Here is a 21,066-nt window from a genome sequence, read left to right as displayed (position 1 = left end):
ATATTCTCTAGAAATATTACTCGTAAGTCACAGGTCCTGTGCACCCTTTTATATTCTTCGTAATATTCTAGGAAAACGTGACTACTAATGTCACAGGGCATGTAGACCCTGTCATAAAATTCGTAATATCCTTGCGGGAATTCACTACTAATTTCACAATGAGTGTACACCCTTTGATATTACTCGTATTGTCCTTAGGAGATGTTACTCCTCATGTCCCCGTGCAGTTAGACTCTCTGATATTCTTCATTATATCCTCGGGGGATGTTACTTCTAATGTCACATGGGGTGTACACCGTGTGCGTCAACTGCCTTTGATATTATTCCTAATATACTAGGGGACTGTGACTTTGAATGTCACAAAGAGTGTACAAAATGTCACAGGTTGTGTATGCCTTATTATTCCCGATATCCAGAAGGATGTTACTCCTAAGGTCACAGGGGGTGCACAAACTTCGATAATATTTGTAGTCCTATAGGGAGATATCACTGTAAATCTCAGTGGGTGTACACTATGTGTAGACTCGCTGTGATATTATTTGTAGTATCTCAGAGATATTACAGCTATAGCTTTTTGTGTTATATTAGAGTTATATCTAAGACAGTACAAATAATACCACAGTGGGTGTACCTCACGTGGGTACACTCTGTGATATTATTTGTAATATCCATGGTAAACATTACATCTAATATCACAGAGAGTGTTCTCCCTTTGATATTTCTCATACTCTCATAGGGAGATACTGCTTTTCATGTCGCAGTGGGTGTACACCCTGCGTGTACGTTCTGTGATGTACCTTACATCACAGGGAGATCTCTCTCCGAATATCACAGTGTGTGTACACCTTGTGATATTCTTCATAATATCCTAGAAGGATGTTACTCCTAACAAGACAGAGGGTGTACACCCAGTGATATTCTTCCTACTAGCCTAGGGAGATGTTACTCCTAATGTCACACGGGGTGTACGCCCTTGATATTAGTCCTAATATTCTAGGGGGATGTTACTTTTAAAGTCACAGGGGGCGTTTGTAATATCCTAAGGTTGTTCGTAATATCCTAAGAAGATGTTAATGTCACATGGGTTGTACACCCTGTGATATTACTCGGAATATCTTATGGGGATGCTACTCCTAACGTCACAGGCTGTGTACACCCTGTGATATTATTCGGAATATCCACAGAGATGTTACTTTTCATGTCACAGATAGGGTTCACCCTTTGATATTTTTGATCATATCTTAGGGAGATATGACTTCAAATATCACACTGGGTGTACACCCACTGTGATGTTATTCGCAGTACCCTAGGGAGATATCTCTTAATATCACCGTACACGTACATACTATTTGTGTATGCCTACTGGGATATTATTCCCAATATCCTAAAAATAAATAGGACTCCTAATATCACAGTTGGTGTACACACTCTGATATGATTCCTAATCTTCCAGTGGGATGTTACTCTTCAGGTCCCAGGGGGTTAATACCTTGGGACAGTATTCCTCATATTCCAGAGCAGTGATACTCCTAAAGTCACAGGGTGTGTACCCTCTGTGATATTATTCCTCCTATTCAAGGGGACGTTACTCCTAATGTCACAGGGGTGTGTATCCTCTTTGATATTATTCCTCCTATTCAAGGGGACATTACTCCTAATGTCACAGGGATGTACACCCTGTGATATTATTCACAGTATACCACAGGGATGTTAGTACTGTCACAATGCGTGTACACCTCGGGATATTATTCGTAATATCCTAATGTCACAGGAGGTGTGTCCCCTGTGATATCATTCCTAATATCCTAGACGGATATTGCTCCTAACATCACAGGGTGTATACACCTTGTCATATCATTCATAATGTCCTAAAACTACATTATTCCTCTTCTCACAGGGGGTGTTCACCCTGTGATATTATTCGTAATAGTTTTGTGGGCTGTTACTCCTGATGTCACACGGGGTGTACAGGGTCACACAGTGATACGACCTGTAATATTCTATAGAAATGTTACTCGTAAATCACAGGGGCTGCACCTCCTGTGATATTATTCGTCATATTCTAGGGGAATGTCACTACTGTTGTCACAGGGGGTGTACACCTTGTGATATTACTCATCATATCCTAGCGGGATGTTACTACCTATGTCACAATGCGTGTACACCCTGTGATATGATTTACAATATCCTAAAGAGATGTTACTACTAAGGTCACAATGCATCTACACCCTCTGATATTATTCGTTCTATCCTCGGGGATGTTACTCCTGTCACACGGGGTGTACTCCCTGTGATATTCTTCATAATATCCTAGGGGGATGTTACTTTTAATGTCACCGGGGGTGTAGATCATGCATGTTCAACGACTTTGATACTATTCCTAATATCCTAGGGGCATGTCCCGCCTAATGTCACATGGGATGTTCACCATGTGTGTACACCTGCTGTGATATTATTCGTAATATCCTAGGGTAATGTTACTCCTGATGGCACAGGCAGTGTACACCATGTGTGTACACTGTGCCATTACTTGTAATATCCTAGGAGGATGTTTCTTTTAATGTCACAGGTGTACAAAATGTCACACAAGGTGTTCACCTTGTGACATTATCTGTAATAGCCTGGAAGGATGTTACTCCTAATAGGTCACAGGGGTGCATACACTTTGATATTATTTGTAATCTCATAGAGAGATATGACTTCAAATATCACAGTGGATGTACACACGTAGTATATACCCTGTGATATGATTCATAACACCCTAGGGAGATACAACTCCTGATATCACAGTGCGCGTACCCCATGTGTGTACACCCTTGATATTAGTCGTAATATCCAGGGTAAAGATTACTCGTAACATTACACAGTGTGCACACCCTGTGATATTTTTCATATTATAGGGAGATATTCCTTCTAAGATCACAGTGGGTGTACCCCATGTGTGTATATCCCGTGACAGTATTTTTTGTATCCTAGGGAGGTATTACTCCTAATATCACAGTGGGTGTTCACCCTGGGATATCATTCTTATTTGAACTTGCTGCCTTTTTTAACCCACACTACAAAAGAATAGAACAGATAAGATATTGAGATTAGACTGTCCTGCCGTACGGCCGCCGCAGGACACCTTTAATATCCGTTTCTCAGGCTGTAGATGAAAGGGTTCAGCATGGCGGTGACCACCGTGCACATCACTGAGGCCACTGCACCCTTTCTGGGGGAAGATGACACATCTGAACTGAGGTACCCCCCAACGCCTGTTCCATAAACTCAGCAAACAGCTGACAGGTGAGACCCACAGGTGGAGAGGGCTTTATACTTTCCCACCTGACGACGAAACCCTCAGAATTGAGGAAACAATTTTAGAGTAAGAGAAAATGGTCCCCGAGATGGGAAGAAAAGCAAACATGGCGGCAGGGAAATACATGATGATCTTATTGGTGAAGGCGTCACAACATGCAAGATGGGGGAGTTGAGAAGGATCACAGAAGAAATTCGGAATTTCCACATCCTTGAAGTAGGTCATTAGCAAGGCAATCAAGTGGTGCAGCTGGGAGTCTAAAAGACTGAGAAGAAAAAAAAAGACAACAAAACTAGGAAGCCACAGAAACACGGGCTCATGATGACTGAATGATATAGAGGGTGACAGATGGCTACAAACCGGTCATAGGCCATCACACTCAGGAGCATGTCTCTCTTCCATGCCTCCAAAAATGGCAAAGAGACATCTGAGTCAGGCAAGCCTGCAGAGGAGATGACTCTGCTGTGAGATTGGATGTCCACAATCATCTTGGGGACCGTGGTGGAGGTGAAACCGATTTCAGGCAAGGACAGGTTGGAGAGAAAGAAGTACATGGGGGTGTGGAGGTGGGAGTCAGCGCTGATGGCCAGGATGATGAGCAGGTTCCCCAGCACTGTGACCAGGCACATGGGCAGGAACAGCCCAGCGAGGACCGGCTGCAGTTCTGGATCCCCTGAGAGTTCTAGGAGGAGGAATAGAGAGACATCTGTTAGATTCTGTGGGTCTGCATAGTTTGGACACCTTTTGCATAGAAAAGAGTGTTGAAAAATCGGAAACAAATAAACAAACCCTGGCATTGTGTCTGCATTTTGAATAGAAGCAATTCACAAGTCATGTTCTCAGATTTCTGAGCAATCCACACTCAGCAATATTTTGCAGTTCTGACAGACTCAATTGTCTTCTAATGCTTTCATCTTTGATTTCTGTGTTATTCATTTCTTCCTGTACACACCTTAGAGACACTAGATTCAAGAATGTTCCAAGAACGAGATCATCATACATAACAAATTTGTAACTGCTAGAAAATACAGCCTATCTTTTCTGAAAAAAACTACGTAAAAATACGATTCTCTTCACTTGAAGAAAAAGGTTATCCTAATTAAAGCAAATTAAGAACTCAAATATTTTAGTCTAGAAGGTTGATACAAATTCCCTTGATTTAGAACATTTATAAACACTGTATAACAGCTGAGACCATGCCATCTGGAAATGAAATTAAAGTGGATAGTTCATAAGCAGAAAATCATTCCACATGCCAATTAGGTCCTAGTGATTTCATCGTTATGTTTTCGGACTTTTCTCCTTCAAGAGAGTAATTGCTTCCTCAAATCCGTGGGTCTGGCTTTGAAATTCATGTAAGCTATAACTCCTGCCCTTAGCTTAGGAGGACTTAAGAGTTTTCATCAGAAAATTTGGCCGGACGCGGTGGCTCACACCTGTAATCCCAGCACTTTGGGAGGCCGAGGAGGGCGGATCATGGAGGTCAGGAGATCAAGACCATCCTGGCCAACATGGTGAGACCCTGCCTCTACTAAAAATTTGAAAACTTCACCTGGTACGGTGGCACGCACCTGTAGTCCCAGCTACTCAGGAGGCTGAGACGGGAGAAGGGCTTGAACCTGGGAGGCAGAGGCTACGGTGAGCCGAGATCACACCACTGCACTGCAGCCTGGGCAACAAGAGCAAAACTCCCTCTCAAAAAACAAAAAACAAGAGGAATCAAGTAAGTCAAAGTCACACTTATGACAGCCAATTTTTGTGAACCAAGGAAGCGTCAATTCAATAATTAACATAGATTTTTACTTTTGCTCTCTCCTCTATGCCAGGCAAGATATAGGCGCTCTGGGGAATTATTAATTCAGCTTATTAAATCTCCCAGTTCTTTTCAATACAGAGAATATTTACATGACAAAACTTAAGTTAAAAATATGTTACAAAAAATACTGTTATGTGATGCTGTTTTATTTATGAAACCACCTAATTGCTCTAGGCATCTTTCAAAAATTTCAACTTACCCCGAATTTCAATTTACATTCAGAATATCATCCACATTTTTGTCATTTTTCAGTTTTCACTGAATGAATGGAATCACCATCTTTTGTTTTTTTTTTTAAGATGGAATCTCACTCTGTTGCCCAGGGTAGAGGGCAGTGGCACAATCAAAGTTCACTGCAACCTCCACCTCTGAGGCTAAAGTGATCCTCCCACCTCAGCCTCCCAGGTAGCTGGCAGTAGAGGCATGCATCATGATACCTGGCTAACTTTTATAAAATCTTTTTGTAGAGATGACATCTTGCTATATTGCCCAGACTGGTCCTGAACTCCTGGGCTCAAGCAATCCTCCCGCCTTAGCCTCCCAGAATGCTGAAATTACAGGTGTGATCCACTGTGCCCTGCCTCACTGAACTTTTTACATCATAAAATTATCTTCATTCTGTACGTTCCTTGAGCGCATAGACACACTTTTTCATCATTGGGGACACATTCCTACGATAAGGCTAAGAGAAGGGAGTTCAATACTTACTGAAGAAATGTAGGCATAAACCTCACTACCTGTTTCAAAGGCCTCATTATTTTCTTCTCTAAGATAGAGTCACTTTGCAGTCATTTACAGATTTCTCTTTAAACACCCGTGGAGCCTAGAAATAGGGGTAAGTGGCTGGACTCTCAGTTCAAAAAGAATGCCATGCTTACCTTGTACATGCTGTAGCACTGCTGCGGCAGCGAACTATAAACCTTGTCCTGCAAACACGAAAACACAGCACACATCTGAATTCAAGGGAAAAACAATGTCCACTGGATAGATGGCAAAGGTACACTGACTCTTGGCCAAACAGTATAATGTTTATAAACTTGGTCCCACCATAGTCGTGTGCTGAAAAAAAGTGTTTCTGTTCTTTTTTTTTCTTTGAGATGGGAGTCTTGCTCTGTTGTCCAGGTTGGAGTGCAGTGGTGGAATCTTGGCTCACTGCAACGTCTGCTTCCCTGGTTCAAGAGATTCCCCTGCCTCAGCCTCCCGAGTAGCCGGGATGACAGGTATGTGCCACCATCCCTGGCCAGTTGTTGTAGTTTTAGTACAGACAGGGTTCCGCCATATTGGCCAGGCTGGTCTTGAACCCCTGACCTCAAGTGATCAGCCCACCTCACCTCGGCCTCCCAAAGTACTAGGATTACAGGTGTGAATCACTGTTCCCAGCCAGAAGTGTTTACATTCTAATTTGTGAATCAGTAAGCCTTAGTAGAGGAGGGCTTTCAATATAGATGAAGAATAGAAGCTATTAGTGAGATAGGGTGCATATATATTTTTAAGAGATTGTGCTAGTGTAAATGATAAACATAAACCTTTGCTATATACCCCGAGAAACTTCCGCAAAAGCCACCTAGTTTAAATCCGACCAAGTAAGGCATTCAACATACTAATCAATACATTTAAAAAAATAAATAAACAAACAATGACACATTACCAACAACTCCTCCTCTTGATATTCAATAACTTGTTTCCATCTTTACTGTTTTTCAATTATAGGATTCCGAACAACCCACAAAGTTTGATATACTCAATTTATACAATGAATTCATTAGACCATGTTTTTTATTTTGCCTTAGTTTAAAAATTTTGAACATGCGACAGCACCAGACACACAGCTTCTTAAAGCAGCCCCAAGAACGAATAAAGCAAATAGGAAGAACTTGATTTTAAAATTGCAACCAATTTTATTGTAATTTTATTTGGATGCAACAGCCAGAGAACTTTCCTAAATTCTGAATAGCAAAGATCACCCGTAACTTCACCATACAATTTCAGAAAGATACACTGTGTATGTAAATATCATGACCATCCAGAAATTTCCTTCTGGTTCATTAAAGAACTGTCTGTTCTTCTGTGTATGTAAAGATTTTGCAGGTTTTGATGGGCTAAAGGTCTTACAAAGGTGAAAAAATTATCTTTGGGACAATTCTCCAGCAGCAGTTTTAAGAATTCACTGAACTCTAAAAGGCACGCTTAGAGGTATTACCTTTTAAACTGTACAATGGCTTCACACAATCCGACATTTTTAATCTTCTCTCTTCTCATTCTTTTTCTGTTTTTTTTTTTTTTTTTGGAGACGGAGTCTCACTCTGTCGCCCAGGCTGGAGTGCAGTGGTGCAATCTCCGCTCACTGCAACCTCCGCCTCCCGGGTTCACACCATTCTCCTGCCTCAGCCTCCCGAGTAGCTGGGACTAAAGACGCCCGCCACCACGCCTGGCTAATTTCTTTGTATTTTTAGTAGAGACATAGTTTCATTTTGTTAGCCAGGGTGGTCTACATCTCCTGATCTCGTGATCCGTCCGCCTCAGCCTCCCAAAGTGCTGGGATTACAGGCTTGAGCCCCCGCGCCCGGCCTCTTCTCTTCTACCTCATTTGGATGATAAAATCAAATCTTATTTTCCTCCTGAAACTGAGGAAAGAGAAGCACATCATGAAGAGAAACATTTCATCTTAGCTACTGAAAACGCTAAGTTCAGTGTCGACCTCTTGTGGCGCACATGCTAATGACAAAACAAAAGAAAAACCGGTTTTAGAAAAACAGGAATTGTAATTCTGGCACTTTGAGAGGCCGAGAAGAGAGGATCACCTGAGCTCAGGAGTTCAAGACCAGCCTGGGCAACACCGTGAGACCTTGTCTCTATTTAAAAGAAGAAGAACAGGAATTATCTCATCATTGTGCAAATACTGCCCACCAGTCAGAAAGGCAATTTCGATAGTCAATAAGTCACATCTGAAGTAGCACCAGGTAATTTTTATGAAAACTCAAGTCTCCAGATTTCTTTCCTAGTGCTAATTTGTAATACACCAATGCTTGTAAGAAATAAAGGTGTGCACATCTGCAGACACATAGCTCCCTGAAAATTAAATCCAGCCAGTTCCCAGGCATTTGAACTGACGAGTTTTTTTTTTTTTTCTTTTTCATTTTCTGGAGATGGGGTCTCTGTCACTCAGGCTGTAGTGCAGTGGCCCAATTACAGCTCACCTGCAGCCTCCATCACTTGGGCTCAAGCGATCCTCTGTCCTCAGCCTCCTGAGTAGATGGAAATACAGGTGCGTGCCACCACGCCTGGCTCATTTTCCGATTATTATTATGTTTTTTTGGTAGAGCTGGGGGTCTTGCTATGTTGCCCAGGCTGGTCTGGAACACCTGGCCCCAAGTACTCCTCCCATCTCCGCCTCCTAAAGTGCTGGGATTACAGGCGCGAGTCAGGGCGCCCAGCCTGGACAGTCTTTAAAAGAACTCCGACTTGCTGGTAATGAAACACAGCTCCGGACATCCTTTGAGAAAGTCGCCGTCCCCACCTCAGAAAAACCACACACACACACACACACACGCCCCGGAATTAATTTCCTCATTTCGGTGAAAACTTTTACAGGGTCCTCCAGGCTTGTATCATTTGAAGGCTAGCGTCTGCCACTCTGCTTCCACGCTTCTAGTTGGGGACTACCCACTTAACAAAGCCAAGTTCAATTTTAGTTTCCCAGAACTGACGCAAAGCAAAGCGCAAACAGCCTCAACCTGGGGTGTGGAGTGATACCAGACCTGACGGGGCTTTATTCCATAGACAAGCGTGGACCCAGGACCTCAAGCGGTCCCCGCCTGCTGTCAAGACCCCGCCGCAGCCCCCCGCCCGGGCTCGCAAGTGGCACAACGCAGGCTAGGTCAGTGCCGCTCGAGGTGGGCAGAACCACAGGGCCACCTCCCCGGGGAGCACCGACGCCGCCCCCTCCCCATACCTCTCCTTCCCGCGGCCAGAAGCGCGGGTTGTAGATGAAGAAACTCAGCAGCGCCGGCGGGAACTGCTTCTTCTGGGCCGCCCAGGGCCCGCTCCCTGCCCTGGCTGCCGCTGCAGCCATCCTGGCCCAGCCCCCCACCTCGGGAGCCTCCCACAGCCGCCCATAGACAGCAGCCACCTGCTACAACATCACACTTCCGCCTCCCTCGCCACCACCCCGGAAGCGATCACCGCTGACCAGGAAGAAGAACCCGCCTCGCAGCGTCGTCTTCTGGCACGCCAGGGTGGCCTTGTTATCTGTTTCCTGGCCGAGTTTGTTTTTTGCTGGCTCGCGGACTTTTCTCCTGGCTACAGGCGAGGGTTTCTCGTTTCAGGAAAAACTCAGCGGGGCACTGGCTTTTTTTGGATGGGATCTCAGTTTGTCATCCAGGCTGGAGTGTAACGGCGGGATCTCAGCTCACTGCAACCTCAACCTCTGGGACTCAAGCAATCCCCCTGCCTCAGCCTCCCAAGTAGCTAGGATTACAGGCGCCCGCCACCAAGGCCAGTTATATTTTTTGTAGAGGTGAGGTTTCTGTTGCCCAGGCTGCTCTCGAACTCCTGGCTTCACACGGTCTTCCATTTCGACCTCCCAAAGTGCTCTGATTATAGGCGTGAGACACCACCGCCCAACCTGCTGTTGTTTTGGTGGTATTGTTTTTAATTTAATTTAGAGACAGGATCTCGCTTTGTCACCGAGGTTGGAGTGCAGTTGTGCCATCATAGCTCAGTGCAGCCTCAACTCCCAGGCTCAGACGGTCTTCCCACCTCAGCCTGAGGAGTAGCTGAGACCACAGGCATGCACCACCATGCCCAGATAATTAAAAAAAAAAAAAAAAAAATAGACAGACAGATAGATAGACAGACAGATGGTAGACACAGGGTCTCACTTTGTTGCCCCAGCTGGTCTCGAACTCCTGGCATCAAGGGATCGTGCTGCCTCTGTTACTGGATGGAAGGTCTTGACCGTGGATTGCCCAGGTTCTTGGCGTGTTGAACAAAGAATTGAACAAAATGCACAAAGTAACAAAAGATCAAAGCAACGAAAAGAAACAAAAGAAAAAACCGGAGTAAGGAAGAGACAGCTTTATTGAAGCGAAAGTACAATTCACACAGCATGAGCGGGATAGAGCAAACGGCTCAATAGCCCACATTAGGATTTTTATTAAGCTGGAAGAATTAGATAACGCCCCTAGGTGCCCGTTAGAGGCCTCCGATTGGTTACACCCTCTGAAGGATTGGCCTGTGACCAATCAGAGGCTGAAATGGAGACTTGCGCACCACCACCCCCGCCCCCGCCGTCAATCAGAGGCTGTCACCCTCCCCCCTCGCCCTCCTGCCCCCGCCATCAATCAGCCTCTGATTGACGGGATGCACACGTGGCCTCTATGCTGCCTAATCTTGCCTAGAACTGGCTGCATCTGCTGTTCTTTTGTTTATGCCTTAAGTCTTGGTTCCCCTCATTCCCTATTCTGCCTCACCTGGCCTCCCAAAGTGCTGGGATTACAGATAGAGCCACCCACACCTGGCCCATTGTTTTGCTTTTAGTTTATTTAAAAAGTATTTTATTCTAAGACAGCACTTTGCTCCGTTGCCCAGGCCGGAGTGCAGTGGCCAGATCATACTTCACTGCAGCCTGGAACTCCTGGGCTCAAGTGATCCTCCCACCTCAGCCTCCCGAATAGCTGGGACCACAGGTGCATGCCACCATGGCTGGCTAATTTTTAAATTTTTCGTAGAGCTGGGGTCTCACTAAGTTAACCCAGGCTGGTCTCGAACTCCTGGGCTCAAGTGATCCACTGGCCTTGGGCTCTCCAAATGCTGGGATTATAGGCATAAGCCCCTGTGCCATGGCAGTGTTTTTTGTAGAAGGAACTGTAAAGACAAAAAGGAAGCGTCATTTAGAAAGAAACAAGGCTGGGCACGGTGGCTCATTCCTGTAATCCCAGCACTTTGGGAGGCTGAGGTGGGTGAATCACTTGAGGCCCGGAGTTCGAGACCAGCCCCGTCTCTACTAAAATACCAAAAACAAGCCAGGCGTGGTGACACATGCCTGTGATTCCAGCTACTTGGGAGGCTTGAGGCAGAAGAATTACTTGAACCCAGTAGGTGGAGGTTGCAGTGAGCCAAGACTGCACCACTACACTCCAGTCTGGGCAACAGAGCAAGACCCTGTCTCAACAAAAAAAAAAAGAAAAGAAAAAAGAAAAGAAACACATTTCGGGGCAGATGTGCATTCCGTTTGGCCCATGAACATCATCTACAGGGTCCTTGTTTGAGAGACCTCAAGTGGCCATTGGATGACCCACACCTACAAAGCTTGCTCCTGCCCCCCATTCCTTCAGCGCAGGTCTGGAGGCAGATGGGGCACTGTGTGTGCCACGGGAGCAATATCAGAGGTGGCAGACTCCCCAGAGTGGCTGTTCCTGGACCTTGTCGCCTGGGATTCCCTTGCCTTTGAGTTGTGTGAGTTGTGGCATAGTTGGGATGGCTCGTTACAGTTATTTGCTATTTGCATTCACGCCTTGGCAGCATATGGTTTGACCAAACTCAAGAAGACTTTGGTTTAGATTGCCTCATCTGTCACATATTAAGTTTGGAAGCAGAACCACTTCCCTTATCCAGCCTGGCAGAATAGACCACATTTAAGGAAATGATGAGTTGGAATTTGGACTTGAGACAGATCTGGGTACATATCCACTTTTGCCATTCACAGACTGCACCAATCTCCTTGCACCAGAGATAGAGACTCGCTCGTCTCTATCTCTTATTTGGAAAATGGCTAATAGTAAATTCCCGAAGTGAGAATCTCACTTGAAGAATTAAATGGGACTATGACTGTGCATCAAGTATCAGCACCTAATCACTATTTCATAAACGATTGCTACTGTTCCTTGCTATTGACTTTCCCAATTAGCTTGCTCTAGTGCATGAAATTATTCCATGAGAAATACATGTTTTGGCTGGGTGTGGTGGCTCATGCCTGTAATCTCAGCACTTTGGGAGGCCGAAGCTTGCAGATCACTTAAGGTCAGGAGTTTGAGGCCCAACATGGTGAAACACTGTCTCTACTAAAAAATAAAAATAAAAAAATAGTCCTGCGTGGTGTCAGGCGCCTGTAGTCCCAGCTACTCAGGAGGCAGAGGCAGAAGAATTGCTTGAACCCGGGAGGTGGAGGTTGCAGTGAGCTGAGATAGCGCCACTGCACTCCAGCCTGGGTGACAGAGAGACTCTGCCTCAATAAATAAATAAATACATAAATAAATAAATATAAATGAAGTACAAGGTGCTATATAAGTGAGTGTGATTAATATTTTATAGTATGAGTCACAGTTTCTCCCAGGATACCTCTGTGTCCCTGTACATGTTTGCCTCTCCCTTCCTCCCACATACAATTCATTGCAGGAGGCATCGAAAGAGGGAGATGACCAAAAACAAAATGAAACATCCAGAGATCAAAGAAAAGAATATGCTTTTACGGTTTCAAAGTTAAGGATGCAAGAACGCTTAGACATCAATGCATCTGCCTCACCAAACACAGTCCTTGGGTGTGCACGGGTACGAGGCAGGAGTGGCAGTGATGACAGACACCCACATAGGTTTGGAGGTCTCAGAGGAGAGGGTGTGTGTGTCTTTCTCCCTGGGGAAGCTGGGGGAGGTGGTGAGCTTTGCAGAGTTCCCCTCTGGGTCAAGCATGGTTCAGTAACAGTAGAGTAACCACGGAACAGGATTATCTCGGTGAGAAATCCTTATTGGTTCAGGAAGAAGCTGAATGATTTACTTGTGCACAGAAGGAATTCAGAGAAAGCCAGTGCTGAGAAGCCTCAAGGTCAGGACCAGGAGGAGGTAGCAGTGGCCCCTCAAGACCACCAGAGTAGAGAGGATTGAGGATGACTCTATGGTCACTATTCGACTGAGAATACTCCAGTCCCGTCTGGGGCCTCGACTCTCCCCCAGCCTATGGTAAGAAGGGAGAAGAGGTTGCTTAATTACCTGACATAATTAAGATTCTGATACCCAGCACAATGGGAATTCAAATCAAGTTCAGTTATAGAAATAGAAGTTAGATGTTTTGCACAAAGAATTTGCGAAGTCAAATTCCAAAGGAATGAGCTGTGGGAAAGACACATTTTGGTGCTGGAAAGGGAGCTCCATTCCAAGTAGAAAGTCACAGTTCCAGCCGGGCGCAGTGGCTCACGTCTGTAATCCCGGCAATTTAGGAGGCCAAGGTGGGCAGATCACTTGAGGTCAGGAGATTGAGACCAGGCTGGCCAACTTGGTGAAACCCCGTCTCCACTAAAAAAAAAAAAACAAAAATTAGCCGAGTGTGGTGGCAAGCACCTGCAATCCCAGCTTCTGGGGAGGCAGAGGCACTAGAATCACTTGAACCTGGGAGTTGGAATTTGCAGTGAGCAGAGATTGTGCCACTGCACTCCACCCTGGGCTGCAAAGTGAGGCTCTGTCTACAAAAAAAGAAAAAAAGTGACAGTTGCAGGCTAGCTGGTTCTGGACATAGGTTGTCACATATGTCTGTCTCCTCCCTATCAAGGGTATATACATATATATATGAATATATACATATATGTGTGTATATATATGTGTGTGTATACATGTATATACACACACATATTATATATAGGTTTGAGACAGAGTCTTGCTCTGTTGCCCAGTTTATAGTGCAGTGGTATGATCATAGCTCACTGCAGCCTCTAACTCCTGGGCTCCAGTGATCCTCCTGCCTCTGCCTCCTATATAGCTGGGCCTACAGGCGCGGGCCTCTGTGCCCTCCTTCCTATCAAGGAAAGTGACCTTCTTGAGGCCAGGACTCTGTTGGCATCATCTTCTGGTTCCTGTTGTCTAACACAGTGCCTGCATCACAGGACACAGTCCATGTGTGTTGAATGAATGAATGGAGGAGGCGGGGGATGGGGAGGAGGGGGCAACAGACATCAGACATGGGCTTTCATCCTTCAGAGCTCAGCTACTGCTTATCCTGTGAATGGAGCTCTGTCCACAGGCTGATCTGAAGTTCAGGTGAGTTCTCTACTCCGCTCAGCACTGAGCTCTAAGAAGCAGCTGCGGGGTAAAGGTTTGGGTGCAATGAACACCTCTAAGACAAAGGGCCTCTTCATCCTATTCTGTTGGCAGAAATATCAGACCAGTGAATGGAGTTACCAATCTTTTCTCTGTTGATTTAGAGCACAGAGACCCTGTGTCAGTCAGAGGTCACCTTTACTGTGAGGGTACATCTTTCTCCAGCAGTTAAAATTGTCCTTGACTTCCATCTCCTGCTGAGATCACTTGTGAAGGAGCTTCAAAAAATCTGGTTTTTTGGTTTGTTTGACACAGGTTCTCTCTCTATCGCCCAGGCTGGAGTGCAGTGGTGCGATCTTGGCTCACTGCAACCTCTGCCTCCCAAGCTCAAGTGATCCTTCTGCCTCAGCCTCCTGAGTAGCTAAGATCACAGGTGTGCATCACCATGCCCAGTTCATTCTTTGCATCTTTGGTAGAGATAGGGTTTCTCCATGTTGGCCAGGCTGGTCCCAAACTCGTATGAAAAAGCCATCATGCAAGTAATACCACAATTTGATAAAGTGAGGTGGCAGGTGCACAGGTATTATGTTGCTCAGTATTCTCCTTATGTTTGAGATACTGTATGATTTAAAAATAATTTAAAGGCCAGGTGCGGTGACTCACACCCATAATCTTAGCACTTTGGGAGGCTGAGGCAGGCAAATCACTTGAGCCCGGGTGCTGGAAACCAGCCTGGGAGACATAGTGAGACCCCACCTCTACAAAAAAAAGAAAAAAGAAGAAAGAAATGAAAAAAACTTAGCTGGGCATGATGGCACGCAGCTGTAATCCAAGCTACTCAGGAGGCTGAGGTGGGAGGATCACCTGAGCCTGGGGAGGTCAAGGCTGCAGTGAGCCGTGATGACTCCCCTGTATGCCAGCCTGGGCAACACAGCAAGACCCTGTCTCAAAAACAAAATAATTTAAGGTGAATAGATTTACATTCATTGTAGAGCCCCTAGGAAAACAATGTCAAAATGTATACCCCCCACCAAAAAAAACTTGACTTTTTGAAACCCGTGAAAATGTACACAAATGTCTTTCCAGTGAGTAAATTAACAGGCCAGGTGGAAACCATCCTGGTGATTCCAATTTCATCTGTCTTCTTAAGTGTTTGCAAAGGAACCGCATACCTTCACATGAGCAGAAGAGACAGAAGATAGGTTTTTGCTTGCAGTAGGATTCCTGAGTGCCCATTACATAAACTTAAACTGTAGTCGTGACAGAGAATTAACTATGTACCTTGTAAACCTGTACAAATGGACAAGTATTTCCTATCTTCACTGTTTTGCTATCCTTTGCTTATGAGCTAGAAACAACTAGTTTGTAAATACTGCTGCTAAGTCTTTACTAAGTACTACTACTTAGTAATTATCTACTCACAAAATACTAAAGCATTTACTGAGTATCAGTACTTAGCAAATGACCACATACAGAATACTAAAATAGTTACTTAATAGCCATACTTAGCAAATGACTACTTTGATAATATGAAAGTATTTACTGTGTAGCAGTACTTAGCAAAAGACTGCGTACAAAATGCTAACATATTTCCTGAGTAGCAGTACTTAGCAAACAACTATTACAAAATACTAATTAATGTCAGATTTTGTGCAATTATGTAGTAGCGGTAAATATTAAAAGACTTACTATTTAAAAAATACTAAAGTATTTACTAATTAGTAGTATTTACAAAAAAGTATTTTCAGACTGGAGTGTAGTGGCATGATCATGTCTCACTGTGGCCTCAACTTCCAGGATCAAGGGATCCTCCCACCTCAGCCTCCCGAGTAGCTGGGACCACAGGTGCATCCTACCACACCCAGCTAATTTTTAAGGTTTTTTTTGTAGAGACACGGTCTCCCTATGCTGTCCAGACTGGTCTGTTTAACATTTTAATTTTAATTTTCTTCCTTCATTTTCTCTACTTACCATGCTGCATTTTATTTTATTGATCACAGTTGGTGTACACACTGTGATGTGATTCCTAATATTCCAGCGGGATGTTACTCCTCAGGTCACAGGGGGTTAATACCCTGGGACAGTATTCCTCATATTCCAGGGCGGTGATACGCCTAAAGTCACAGGGTGTCTACCCCCTGTGATATTATTCGTCCTATTCTAGGGGGACGTTACTCCTAATGTCACAGGGATGTACACCCTGTGATATTATTCACAGTATACCAGAGGGATATTAGTACTAATGTCACAATGCATGTACACCTTGGAATATTATTCGTAATATCCTAATGTCACAGGGGGTGTGTTCCCTGTGATATTGTTCCTAATATCCTAGATGGACATTGCTCCTAATGTCACAGGGCGTGTACACCTTGTCATATCATTCATAATATCCTAAAAGTATGTTACTCCTCATGTCACAGGGGGTGTTCACCCTGTGATATTACTCGTAATAGTGTTGTGGGACGTTACTCCTAATGTCACACGGGGTGTACACAGACTCACACAGTGATACCACCTGTAATATTCTATAGAAATGTTACTCAGAAATCACAGGGGCTGTACCTCCTGTGATATTATTCATCATATTCTAGGGGAATGTTACTACTATTGTCACATGGGGTGTACAGCCTGTGATATTACTCGTCACATCGTAGCGGGACGTTACTACCAATGTCACAATGCGTGTACACCGTGTGATGATTTGTAATATCCTAAAGAGTGTTGCTACTAAGGTCACAATGCATCTACACCCTCTGATAGTATTCAATATATCCTCGGGGGATGTCACTCCTAATGTCACATGAGGTGTACTCCCTGTGATATTATTTGTCATATCCTAGGAGGATGTTACTTTTCATGTCACTGGGGGTGTGTATCATGTGGATTCAACGCCAGTGATACTATTCCTAATATCCTAGGGACATGTTCCTCCTAATGTCACATGGGGTATACACCACGTGTGTACACCTGCTGTGATATTATTCGTAATATCCTAGGGGAATGTTACTCCTGATGGCACAGGTGGTGTACAGCATGTGTGTACACCGCGTGTCTCATTATTTATAAAATCCTAGGGGAATGTTTCTCTCAATGTCACAAAGAGTATACAAAATGTCACAGAAGGTGTTAACCTTGTGACGTTATCTGTAATACCCTAGAAGGATGTTATTACTAATAAAATAAAACATTTTATTTTGTGCTACTAGATTGATACAAATTCCCTTGATTTAGAACATTTATAAACACTGTATAACAGCTGAGACCATGTCATCTGGAAATGAAATGAAAGTTGATAGTTCATAAGCAGAAAATATTTCCACATGCCGGTTAGGTCCTAGTGATTTCATCATTACGTTTTCTGACTTTTCTCCTTCAAGAGAGTAATTGCTTCCTCAAATCGGTGAGTCTTCTTTGAAAATTCACGTAAGCTATAACTCCTGTCCTTAGCTTAGGTGGACTTAGAGTTATCATCAGAAAGTTCGGCCGGACGCGGTGGCTCACTCCTGTAATCCCAGCACTTTGGGAGGCCGAGGAGGGCGGATCACGGGGTCAGGAGATCAAGACCAGCCTGGCCAACATGGTGAAACCCCGCCTCTACTAAAAATACAAAAACTTCGCCCGGTATGGCGGCGCGTGCCTGTAGTCCCAGCTACTCGGGAGGCTGAGGCGGGAGAATGGCTTGAACCTGGGAGACAGAGGCTACGGTGAGCCGAGATCACACCACTGCACTCCAGCCTGGGCAACAAGAGAAAAACTCTGTCTGAAAAAACAAAAAACAAAAAGAATCAAGTAAGTCGAAGTCACACCGATGACAGCCAATATTTGCGAACCAAGGAAGTGTCAATTCAAGAGTTAACATAGATTGTTACTTTTGACATCTCTTCTGTGCCAAGCAAGATATAGGCTCTGGGGCATCAGAAAGAAAAGAGACTCACTTGTTCCTCTCACAATACTCAGTAATTTCTGAGATAAGGGCAAAAGAAAATGTCCCGTCTGGAATGCAGGGAAAGCAGAACTGCAGGTCAGGGGATATTTCCGTTGAATTGCATGGAGTTGAAGCTGAAAATAGTCACGAATGTACCTAAAATTCAATTTGCCTTGACTTTATGCATCCATCACAGAGAGATCACGCAGCGGGCACCCACGATCGGTTTCATCATCGCTCGCTTCCATTGGATCAACTCGAAATCAGCTCAGATGAGAGTGCTGAGTCTCAGAGGATGGACCTCTCACCCCTTGCCATACAGAGAAGTAGAAAGGATGGTATTCCAAATTCATGGCCAGACTCTGAGTCCCGGGTACTAGACTTCATGGTCTTCCAACTCTCCAAAAGTTGTGGTTTTGGTTTTGGTTTTGGTTTTGCTTTTTTGAGACGGAGTCTTTCCATTGCCCAGACTGGAGTGCAGTGGAGTGATCTCGGCTCACTGCAACCTCCGCATCCCAGGTTCAAGCTATTCTCCTGCCTCAACCTGCCGAGTAGCTGAGATGACAGGCGCCCGCCACTATGCCCGGCTCATTTTTTTCTATTTTTAGTAGAGACGGGGTTTCACCATGTTGTCCAGGCTGGTCTCCAACACCTGACCTTGTGATTCGCCCGCCTCAGCCTCCCAAAGTGCTGGGATTACAGGCGTGAGCCACCGCGCCCAGTTTCCAAAAGTTGTAAGCAGAGCTCAGAGTTCTTAACCACAGGCACACCTGAGGAGCATTTTTTGAAATGGTTTCCAGCTTCCTCAATAGGAATGGAAGCCAAACTCCGAATTGATGACTCCTTTGAGGAAGTTGAGAGCGGTAAGGAAAGCCAGGAACAGGGGCAAGAGAGAGATGTGTCCCGAATGATCCTGTGCCCATGTTTTCTGGAACCTCTGATGTCATCTCAGCTGCCCTTTCTCTACTTGACACAGTGATTGTGGCACCCACTGGCCTAGGTGTGGTCTACGAGGAACCCCCAAAGGGAAGGGCACAGTGAGCAGGGACATCGGCCTGAGGGACAAGGATTTGGGAGGGCAGGTTGGATGCAGGGAGAGGACTGGCCAAATGCCATGTGTCTGGACTTTGACTGCCTGGTTCAAATTGGACTTCACCTTTTTTGACTTCATGATCTGGTACAAGTTCTATGAAAATGCGTTGCTCCTTTTCTAGTCCGTAAAATCAGCATGAAGTGTGCACTAATAACTGGGAGACTACGCAGCTGAAATGAAACAAGCTGCATAGACCACAGAGCTCAGAGCCTGGCCTTTACGAAGGCCTCAGTAAGGGTTCATGATGCCCTGGTGTCTGTCTTCAGCCTCTTTATCCTCATCATCACCTTCATCATCTTTTTGTTGTTCTTATGGATTAGTTAAGAGGGAGTCATTCCCTGCTATCATGGGTGAGGCGTCTATGAAAAGGACAAGCAGTGGGGGAGGAAGGCAAAATTTTGAAGAAGATTTCTGAGACCCCCCACCACAAGCAAGAACAGAAACTCCACAGTCTGCTGAGCGGAGAGTTTGCACCTTGGTCTCCTCCCACCTGCCCACCACACTGTCCTGTTTGTCCTGAGGATGAGGAAACAAAGCAAGGCTCCCGACCGTCCGTCCCTGAGCACTCACTGAACTGCCCTTCCCCTCTGCTGGGCCATGACCACAGAGAACAGGTCCACTGTCCTCCCTGCGTGGTGCACGATGGAGGCTCAGACTCCGTCCTCAAGGCTGGCAAGAAGACAGGGTGAGACATGAGCCTCCTGATACAGGTGACGGGTGTGGAGCCCACAGGACTGGAACCTCACACTGCAGGGCTGGAGGCACAGACTGAGTATTGACTATTCTATGGCCTGGGGGGCTCAAGGCACAGAGCTCCTCATTAGCCACAGTCGCCCAAGTTCCCCAATCTCTACAGATTTCCTCATAAGAATGCAGGAAGAAGAGAAAAGTGAGTGTCCATAGAAGCTTTGGGGCTCTTCCTGTCATCAGGAGGGAGCTTGTGTATATTATTCGCCTCTTTCTTTTCTTTTTAAAGATCCAACTGCTTTCATTTTCATCTTTTATTATGGGAAAATATACCACGTATCAATACTAAAACTTATAAATATATATGATTTCATCTAGAATGGCCACTATAAACACGACAATTTCCACTACTTTTCAGTTGGCAGTTGAATGACATTAAGTACGTTCACATTGTTTAGCAACCATCACCGCCATCATCTCCAGAACAGTTTTATCTTTCAAAATGGAAATTGCACCATTCACCAAATTCTCCACTCCTCTCTCTCACTCACCCTGGGGGCCACCATTCTAATTTGCAACTCTGTGAGTTTAACTACTCTAGACACTTGATAGAAGTGGAATCATGCCGTCGTGAATGTTTTTTTTTTCTTTTGGAGACAGAGTACTTCTCTGTCACCCAGGCTGGAGTGCAGCGGCGTGATCTCGGCTCACTGCAACCTCCATATCATGGGTCTGAGCGATTCTTGTGTCCCAGTCTCCGGAGTACCTGGGATTAAAGGCGTGCGCCACCACGCCCAGCTAATTTTTGTATTTTTAATAGAGAGGAGCTTTCACCATATTGGCCAGGCTGCTCTCGAACTCCTGACCTTAAGGGATCCGCCTGCCTCAGCCTCCCAAAGTGCTGGGGTTACAGGTGCGAGCCACTGAGCCTGGTCGTGTTTATCCTTTTGGGATTTATTTATTTCACTGACGATAATGTCTTCAAGGTTCATCCATGTTGCCTCCTGTGTCAGAAGTGTCTGTCTGGTTTTGTTTTTGTTTTTGTTTTTTGGTTTTGTTTCATTTTGTTTTGTGTTGTGTTTACATGGAGTCTCACTCTGTGGCACAGACTGGAGTGCAGTGGCACAATCTGGGCTCACTGCAGCCTCCACCTCCCGGGTTCAAGCGATTCTTGTGCCTCAGCCTCCCGAGTAGCTGGGACTATAGGCGCACGCCAC

The 21,066-nt window shown here is 45.1% G+C and overlaps 1 protein-coding gene and 2 long non-coding RNA genes across 3 annotated transcripts in view; all 3 read right to left on the bottom strand.

The window, feature by feature from the left end:
- Positions 1 to 3,086: 3,086 nt before the first annotated feature.
- LOC129060569 (olfactory receptor 7E24-like) lies at positions 3,087 to 9,264 on the bottom strand. The gene is made up of 2 exons (XM_063725638.1): positions 9,070 to 9,264; positions 3,087 to 3,983 (listed from the first exon to the last, which is right to left on the bottom strand). The coding sequence occupies exon 2, from the start codon at positions 3,928 to 3,930 to the stop codon at positions 3,559 to 3,561; it is 372 nt and encodes a 123-aa protein (XP_063581708.1). The 5' UTR covers positions 3,931 to 3,983; positions 9,070 to 9,264; the 3' UTR covers positions 3,087 to 3,558.
- Positions 3,990 to 7,311, bottom strand: LOC134761670 (uncharacterized). Its single transcript, XR_010140641.1, has 3 exons — positions 6,766 to 7,311; positions 5,996 to 6,043; positions 3,990 to 4,253 (listed from the first exon to the last, which is right to left on the bottom strand). It is a non-coding gene; the product is annotated as an uncharacterized LOC134761670 (long non-coding RNA).
- Positions 9,265 to 13,066: 3,802 nt separating the features above from the next.
- Positions 13,067 to 21,066, bottom strand: part of LOC129060570 (uncharacterized) — a 70,058-nt gene continuing 62,058 nt past the window's right edge. The window contains exon 3 of the long non-coding RNA XR_008527365.2: positions 13,067 to 13,403. This is a non-coding gene — a long non-coding RNA (uncharacterized LOC129060570). The remainder of the gene's footprint in view (positions 13,404 to 21,066) is intronic.

This window comes from Pongo abelii, chromosome 6 (assembly GCF_028885655.2).
Source record: "Pongo abelii isolate AG06213 chromosome 6, NHGRI_mPonAbe1-v2.0_pri, whole genome shotgun sequence".
Taxonomy (NCBI): domain Eukaryota; kingdom Metazoa; phylum Chordata; class Mammalia; order Primates; family Hominidae; genus Pongo; species Pongo abelii.
Note: the sequence above shows the minus strand (reverse complement) of the source record. Positions and strands in the feature narration are given on the sequence as shown.

What these genes read in the sequence shown, in the direction of transcription:
- LOC129060569 (XM_063725638.1), bottom strand. Translation starts at nt 3,930, where the DNA reads ATGTGCCTGGTCACAGTGCTGGGGAACCTGCTCATCATCCTGGCCATC.